This window comes from Mastomys coucha, unplaced genomic scaffold (genome assembly GCF_008632895.1).
Source record: "Mastomys coucha isolate ucsf_1 unplaced genomic scaffold, UCSF_Mcou_1 pScaffold16, whole genome shotgun sequence".
Classification (NCBI taxonomy): Eukaryota; Metazoa; Chordata; class Mammalia; order Rodentia; family Muridae; genus Mastomys; species Mastomys coucha.
In genome coordinates, this window is record NW_022196898.1 from 18,456,647 (window position 1) to 18,465,031 (window position 8,385).

The following is an 8,385-nucleotide window of genomic DNA, read 5'->3' on the forward strand; positions in this document are numbered from 1 at the left end:
CTAGCATTAGCCTGCTGCCCCATTGGGAATCCTTCAGCTCACCTTTGTTCTCCAACTGGAATGGAGCCATGGGTTGGCCATATCCTGCCATCTACTCCCTTGGATCGGAGCTGGACCCTTGCATCCAGCATCTACATTGCTGCTGAAGGGGGTCTGTCTGTCAAGCACATCCAAGGATATCTCTATGGTAAAATTCCAGAAAAGCTAAGGATGTTGTCCAAAATCTCTCAGCAATGGCCAGATATTTTCCCACCAGTATCACAACTTGCAACACTCTTTGTTCCCATCTCCCCCCTGCCTCCCTACTGTGTTGATTCCCATTTCCAGAACTAGCCCAGAATGCATCCCACTGGTAGCCAGGCAATGCCTTCTTGCAGATCCGGAGGCTTGCAGGAGCCTTTGCTGCCTCCCAGGCTCCTGCAGAGCGATGGCCTTGCTCTCTGGGCCTTTTTCTCTCAAGATACTGTGCAGTCATCGTACTAAATCAAAACTACCAGAACCTAGTTTTAAGTGATATATAGCCACCACGTCTATTTTGTTCCTTTTTATGTTCAAGGCAGGACACATTCGCAAAACACATGGAGTCAGACTCAGTGTCCACGGTGGAGGGACAAGTGGATAGCTCGTGCTTCTTCGGAGGGGGCACTGGGCAGCGTGTCAGGGCTAGGTGGTAGCGGGGCAGGAACAGACCTGTCCCAGGACAAGAGCAGCTACTCGCAGGCCGGTTTTGCTTTCGCTCTGAGTGCGGTGGGAGGTGGGACGGTCCCGAATCTCCTCAAACGGGCACTCCGAGAGTTAATTCGAAAGCACCACCACCCCCCTGGGGGCGATCGACGCACTTGTCCTTGAGATGTAGAGACAGAGAGAGAAAGCAAGAGACACTGTCCTGGGAAAGTCCTGCTGGCTATCCAGACAATTATAAAAATGTGTCCCCCGGGGTCAGTGTTCCAACCTCTTCACCCTCGGCATCCAGCTGCTCCTCTCAGTGCTGGTCCAACATGTGTCAATCTCGCTGTAAGTAGCTGAGGGCCGGGGATCAGGGTGACTTGGTCAGGGAAGAAGGCTCGGGAAAGAGCAAACAGAAGCCCTGGACCCACTAAGGGAGACTAAAGAGCTGCCAGTAATTGCAGGCCAGGGGAAGGAAGAGGGGAAGGACAGTCGTGGTAGGTTGTGCTGCACCTGGTATGGTCTCCTCATTATAGAACAACCCCAAGGGGCTATCACTAAGCCCATTTCACAGAAGAAAACAAAAGCCCAGCCTTGAAGCTAGAGTAAGGAACATGCAGGTCTCAGTCAGTCCCCAAACAAGATCTGGGAGGTCTTGCTTCTTCTGTAAGCCTCGAGGAAGCGGTTAAATTACGGGTTGGAGGGAGGTCAGTACCCAGAAGGAATGGATGGCAAAAATTGCCAGAATGGCTGAAGAAAAGAGGCAGGTCAAAACCAGGTGGACAAGCTCCACCTACCCTTCGTTTCCCTTCCAGACCTCCTCTTTTTGGCCACCCTTGCCCTCCTAATCCTCGTCAGTTTGGCCAGGGTCATTCCAGTCTCTGGACCTGCCAAGTGCCTTAGCCAGTCCCAAAACCTGCTGAAGACGACAGAGGACATGGTGAAGACGGTGAGTGTCCGTCTGGCTTCAAAGCCCTGCCGTTGAAAAGACTTCTAATCTATCTGGTATCGGCTGGGAGCAGTAGTTCATGGGTAGCCGGCAGGAACGGTAGAGGAAACTTTGCAAACCTTCTAAATATAATCTAAAGGAAATTGTGTCTCAGAGAAAGGAAGAACGGTAATAAATTACAACAGCATCGGTTTGGGCTGTGTGTACACAGAGGAAAGGGGGTACTTACAATGTCCCTCCCAGCCTGCCTGCCTGCCTGCCTGTGTGACACTGTGTCCACTGCTCCCCGCTTCTGCTTCAGGGCAGGTGGAACAGGGAGACAGTCCCTAGGTACACTCTCTGTGCTTCACAAGCCTTAGAGATGAATTAGATTGTCTCTCCCGCTGCTTACCGATGTCCAGCCCGGTGATGCAGTTCCTCGTTGGATGCACACATCTCGGGGAGGACTCAGACATCAGATATCATGCCCAGCCTCCATTTTTCTGGGGCGAGTGTGATCCACTTTTATTCACAGCTCCATTCAATTTTCTCAGGTTTCATGTTTGAATGCAAAATAACCCTTTCTGTTGTAAGATTGCCACCGTTTTGTCTCAATTTTGCGACAAAGCTACAGCAAAATGCTAATGTGTTGGAGATGTCCTGCAGCTGCTAGGACTGGATATCTGTAGTCGAATTCTGGCTTAATTAGGAATGGGTACCCGTGCTCTATCCCTCAACAGGGTGTGCATTCGTAAGCACACAGAAGCCGAGAAGGAGAGGAGGGAAACTGTGTCTACCTGTGGTGCTTTTTAAATCTTTCTTGAGGATCTTCTAGCTTGTTGTCTTATGGCTATCTCAAGATAAGCTCCGCTCCAACAAGGCCTTCTTGGTGGATTCCTTTCTTTCCTTCCAATCTTGCATAATGTGTTGCTGATTGTTCCTCAAAGCTCAATCTTAATTAAGTGGGGTTCCCAGGCAGGAGAGGTGGCTCTGTGGTTAAGAGAGCTAGCTGCTCTTCCAGAGGTCCGGAGTTTCCCCACACCCACATAGTGGCTCACAACCATGGTAACTCTGGTCATAGGAAATCTGTCATTTTTTGGCCTCTGTGGGCACTAAGCACATGGTACACAGACATACATGTAGGCAGAACACTTGTAGTCATGAAACCTTAAAATTAAGGAAAAACCTTAAGGAATGTTCCCTAAGGAACCCCCGCAGAAAGAAGGGACTGTTTTCCAACGGGGAGGTTTGGTATGGAGGGGATGAGGTATTCAAAGTTAACTAGATGCTCTTTACTACTCTACTGCCAAGTAACAGTGCTGGGCTTCAAGACACAATAGAATTCAACCTTGTCTTAGTTTGGTCACCATGGAGCTCTAGCTGAACGTGGAATCCAGGAGGGCACATCGACGTCTGTTCTTTGTCACACCCCAGTACCCTAGTTGAATGGAAAAGTCATCCCAACCTTCAATCAGTGAGCTGTTGACTTCTTAATATGTTGTGTAATTCTGTTCAGTGGTGCTTCCCAGCACACCAGGGAATAAGAGACAGTCCCCGTGTATGTAAATTAAAGCTCAACTGGAATTTAGGGCTTTCAAGTTTGTTACAGCCATCAAGCTGTGGCTTTAACCGTTTCCCCTTTAGAAGAAGTTAAACTTAAAAAGAGAGAGAGAGAGATTCATAGGGCACAGCTGCTTGGCAAAAGGAAAAACAACAGGATTCACCAGAAGCAGGCAGCACAGTGTGGGCTGATGCTGATTAGCACAGCCTGTTGCAACCACCCCAGAGTTCGCATGGTGGAAAAAAAAAAAATATCCTGCTGGCACAGACAGCCTAAGCAAAGGGGGAGGAAGGGAGAGCACGCAGGAGGTCGGTTTCTTCTCATCTTCTGAAGAGCCTGAGTTTCCTACCAGCCAAAGAGACGATGGTTCAGAGCTGCCAGCCTGGGCTCTGCTGATCTGCTGGGGTGCCGAGCTGCCAGCCTGGGCTCTGCTGATCTGCTGAGGTGCCGGTCTCAGAGGGAGCCGGCTATCTTGCTGTGAGATTCACCTCCACTTCTCCTTACGGTTTTCCCAGGCCAGAGAAAAACTGAAACATTACTCCTGCACTGCAGAGGACATCGATCATGAAGACATCACACGGGATAAAACCAGCACACTGGAGGCCTGTTTACCTCTGGAACTGCACAAGGTATGGAGGACTTCCCCCCAGAAAAACACAACTAAGAGCTGTGCGGCCGACCACAGCTGTCTCCAGACATTCACTATGACACATGAGAGTTTGGGGGAGGGACACATGAGAGTCTCAACCATATAAATACTTCTACAAGCTGAAGGATAGACTCCGTAACTCCGATCTGGGTATGGTGGGACAGACCTTTAATCCCAACATTTAGTGGGTAGAAGAAGGCTGGCTTCTGTTAAGCTAGAGGCCAGCCTGGTATGCATGGTAAGCTCCAGCCCAGCAAGGAATGCCCAACAAGATTTCATCCTTCAAAAGATGAAAGTGTCAGGTGTAGCTCGGTTAGTGTAGTGTGGACTCCACAAGCCTGGGGACCTGAATTCAGATCCCCAAGACCCATGTAAAAGCTGGGTGTGGTGGTTTAGCCTCAGTGCGAGGGTAGGCAGAGACAGGATACCTGGGCCAGCTAGTCTAGCTGAAACAATGAGCTGCAGGTTCAATGAGAGATCCTGTGTCAGAAAAAAAAAGGTCAGGAGAAGCAATTGAGAAAGACCCCCAAAGATCATCCTCTGGTTTCCACATGCACACAGGAATACCTATACATATCCACCCAGAAGTGGTTTGATAGTGAAATTTCTTATGTGTCTACTGTAATGAAAAGTTAGTTTAAGAAAAAAAAATATCAGAGAGATTTATATTAAGAACAAATGGCCAGGGGGTGGGTGTGCATGCCTTTAATCTCAGCACTTGAAAGGCAGAGGCAGATGAATCTCTGTGAGTTCGAGGTCTCACAGCCTGGTCTACAGAGTGAGTTCCAGGACAGCCCGGACTACCATAGAAATTGATGATGATGATGATGATGATGAACGATGATGATGAACGATGATGATGATACCATCTTTGGTTTATGATTTTCTTCTAGAACGAGAGTTGCCTGGCTGCTAGAGAGACTTCTTCCATAATAGTAAGTAAGCACTCTAAGGGTTCCTTCCTCGTAGCAGATTCATATCACTGATGCCTGGTCATTCTTTCCTCTAGAGAGGGAGCTGCCTGCCCCCACAGAGGACTTCTTTGATGATGGTAAGCCACATCACCTTTCTGAAATGCAGCAGGGTCCGGTAGTCCCAGCCCATCTCAATGGCTCCTTCCCCATTTTTGTCCTGCCCTCCAGACCCTGTGCCTTGGTAGCATCTATGAGGATTTGAAGATATACCAGACAGAGTTCCAGGCCATAAATGCAGCGCTTCAGAATCATAATCATCAACAGATCATTCTGGACAAAAGCATGCTGGGAGCTATTGATGAGCTGATGCAGGTAAGCCTTCCTCCTATTAGCAAGGGCTCCTTTTTCATGTTGAAGAGAGGTCCTTTATTAGATATAATAAAATCAACATGTCTTGGGTTGGGAGAGACCTGAGCGTGCCCTCCCACCCCCTACCTCCCTATCCGTGAAAAGCCTTGCAAGGTTATATTTGCTAAGACAGCCTTGAGGGGGTCCTCTACAGTAAGGGCAAATGCAAGCAGCCTTCTACTTGTTGAGTTCATGATACAAATCAAGCTCTTTTCAAATGCGTTTTCTTGTACCATCCCCACAGCAAGCAAATAAGGTCTGTACAGAGGAATAGACTGAAGCTTAAGAGGATGAACTAGGGTCCCCTACAAAAGAGTTGTTGTTGTTGTTGTTTTAAATACATTCTTTTCTTAAAGGTTCAAGATTAGGGCTGGAGAGACAGTCCAGGGATTAAGAGCACTTGAGTTTGGCTTGGGGCTCCTATGTAACAAACAGGATGTGGTCTTGAACTGCTTTCTAACTTCAGAGGGTGGAAACAGGAGGACCACGGAGGCTTTCTTGCTGCAAGTTTAGCCATGAAAAACCTCCAGGTTCAGGGAGAGAGCCTGCCTCAAATGAATAGGATGGAGAGTCACATGATCTCTTCCCTGGCTTCTGCATAGTGTAGGCACAAATATGCACATGTGTGAGTGCATATAATACACGAAAACATACACGTGTCCTTTTTAAAATAGCACAGGATGGACACTCTAGGGGCTGCACACATAATCAAATATTACTAGGGAAAACAGGTGGGGCTGGTGTCCAATTATAATCTATGTTGAACCAAAATGGGACCAAAACGAAAAGCGATCTTACATCTAGGGAGATGTAATGTTAGGCATCTGTGGGGACTTGCTGTACAATGGTAACACAAAGCACAGAAGTGTGCACATGAGAGATGACCATCTTGGCAACTAAGGCATGGGATGAATGGATGTTCAGAAGTCACTGTCGGGGAAAAAATTGTTTTTCATTTCATAATACTGTCTTGGCTAGGGTTTCTATTTCTTCCATAAAACGTCATGACCAAAAGCAAGTTGGGGAGGAAAGAGTTTTTTATCTTATAGAGTGTAGTGAGTCTATCATCCAGGGAAATGGAGGCAGAAGCTGTTGCTGGAGAGGAATCCTGGTGACTGGAGTGTAGTGAGTCTATCATCCAGGGAAATGGAGGCAGAAGCTGTTGCTGGAGAGGAATCCTGGTGACTGGAGTGTTCCACATGGCTTGCTCAGCTTGTCTTGTGTAGCATCCAGGACTGCTAGGCCAGGGTGAGGTGGGCCCTCCCACATCATCTGACAATCAAGAAAATGACCACAGGTTTGCCCACTGGGCCAATCTGGCTGGAGGTGTTTTTCTCTCCCTCTCCCAGAATGGCTCTAGCTTGTGTCAAGTTAACATTAAAAACCACACAGGACATTATATATTGCCAGATGACTCACTGGAAAGACAGTGAAGTTTATGCAGATGTCAGACACTCTATCATACAGAGATTCGTAGTGGATATTGCATATACAAGCCCAGAAGTCAGGTGATTTGGGTAGCAGGAAGAGGTCTACCAGGAACCAGCCAATTATGCTGACAGAGTTAACTCCTGTCTGCCTGTTTGTAAAATAGGATGGCTTTAAACACCCCATGTCTTTCTTGGGATTTTGTGAGGAGCAAGCAAAAACCATGGTGATAGAAACATAAGTTCTTATTCTATGTTATACAATCAAAAGTGAGAGTGGGAAACACGGTGCTAACTCGTTTATCAAACACAAAGAACATTTCTATCGGAAATAGGTCTGTTGCTGATAATAAGCTCTAATCCATAGACCCCACCCACCCCCAGCTCCCTCCTCTAAAAGGACAGGGTTCCTTAACATAACTCATAAAAATTTATTGGCTATTGTTGCAAACGTTTCCTCATAGACTCATACCTTCTGACAGACCAGCCCTAAATAATGACTTTTCATCTGGGTAATGTAGGAGTCTTGTCAGAGATCATTAAGAACATAGGTATGTTCTTGCAAAGAGTATTTCTTCCCTCCTTCCCTGTAGGAACACAGCAGGAGTAGATGTGAGATGGACCTACGAGTGTGATGAGGGACTAGGTTGCAGGCGCTGACCTGGGCATCGACTGTATCCCCTTTTTGCAGACCAGTGTTCTGATTTTTATGTTGTATGTACGCTGTGCTTGGTGTTTTTTTGTAGTCTCTGAATCATAACGGCGAGACTCTGCACCAGAACCCCTCCGTGGGAGAAGCAGATCCTTACAAGGTGAAAATGAAGCTGTGCATCCTGCTCCATGCCTTCAGCACCCGAGTCATGACCATCAACAGGGTGATGAGCTACCTGAGCTCCTCCTGAAGGGCTCAGGGCCCTCCCCCACAGTGCCCTCTTCACAAGAATCAGAACCAAAGAAAGGTTAATAAGAGGAGGGCTAAGAATCGAGAGGTCTTGGCCTGGTTGACCTTAAGCTCCCTCAGGAGTCTGTTCTCCTGTCACAGTCTCATACCCCCCACAGGTGGCACAGCTACCTCAGCATGGTCCCCTCCATCCCGTCTCTAATATTTACTATACAAGTTGTCTGTAAGTTTTCATCAAAATATTGTTAAGGGGAGAATGCGTCCTCTCTCAAGGCTTCAGCAGAAGAGCAAGAACCGATAAGCTATTATTTTTGTGCCAAAGTGTATGTGAAGACACTCAGTCACCCCTTATTTAAAAATATTTATTGTTATATTTTATACTCATGAAAGTATATGAGTCTATTTATATTTATTTATTTTATATTTATTATAATATTTCTTATCAGATGAATTTGAAACATTTTTGAAACATACCTTATTTTGTGGTTCTAATAAAGTAATGTTGTAAGCACTTCACAGATGTTCTTGGCATATCTATCTATTTATCTATCTATCTAGATTATTTATTTAATTACTTAAACAGGGTCTTACTATGTAGACCAGGCTGGCTTCTGACAGAGATCAGATGATTTCTGCCTTCTGAATGCTGGGGCCAAACCTATCTATCACTTTGCCCAGCTAACTAGAGTATTTAAATGCTCTGAGACATACTGCAAGAAACCTCTTTGCACTTTATTGCTCTGATAAACAAACACTATGACCAAAAGAAACTGAGGGGAGGGGCATATGCCATTTTATAGTTTATAGTCTATCACTGAGAGACATCAGAGCAGAATCCTGGAGGCAGGACCTGATCCAGAGAGGATGGAGCAATGCTGCTTACTGGCTTGCTTTCCATGGCTTGCTTAGCTGGCTTTCTTATACAACCCAG

At 46.6% G+C, this 8,385-nt stretch overlaps 1 protein-coding gene across 1 annotated transcript; it reads left to right on the forward strand.

Annotated features, from left to right (window-relative positions):
- Positions 1–877: 877 nt before the first annotated feature.
- Positions 878–7,972, forward strand: Il12a (interleukin 12A). The gene is made up of 7 exons (XM_031376020.1): positions 878–1,014; positions 1,482–1,615; positions 3,671–3,784; positions 4,698–4,739; positions 4,814–4,855; positions 4,947–5,090; positions 7,300–7,972. The coding sequence occupies exons 1-7, from the start codon at positions 999–1,001 to the stop codon at positions 7,453–7,455; spliced, it is 648 nt and encodes a 215-aa protein (XP_031231880.1). The 5' UTR covers positions 878–998; the 3' UTR covers positions 7,456–7,972.
- The last annotated feature ends 413 nt before the right edge of the window (positions 7,973–8,385 follow it).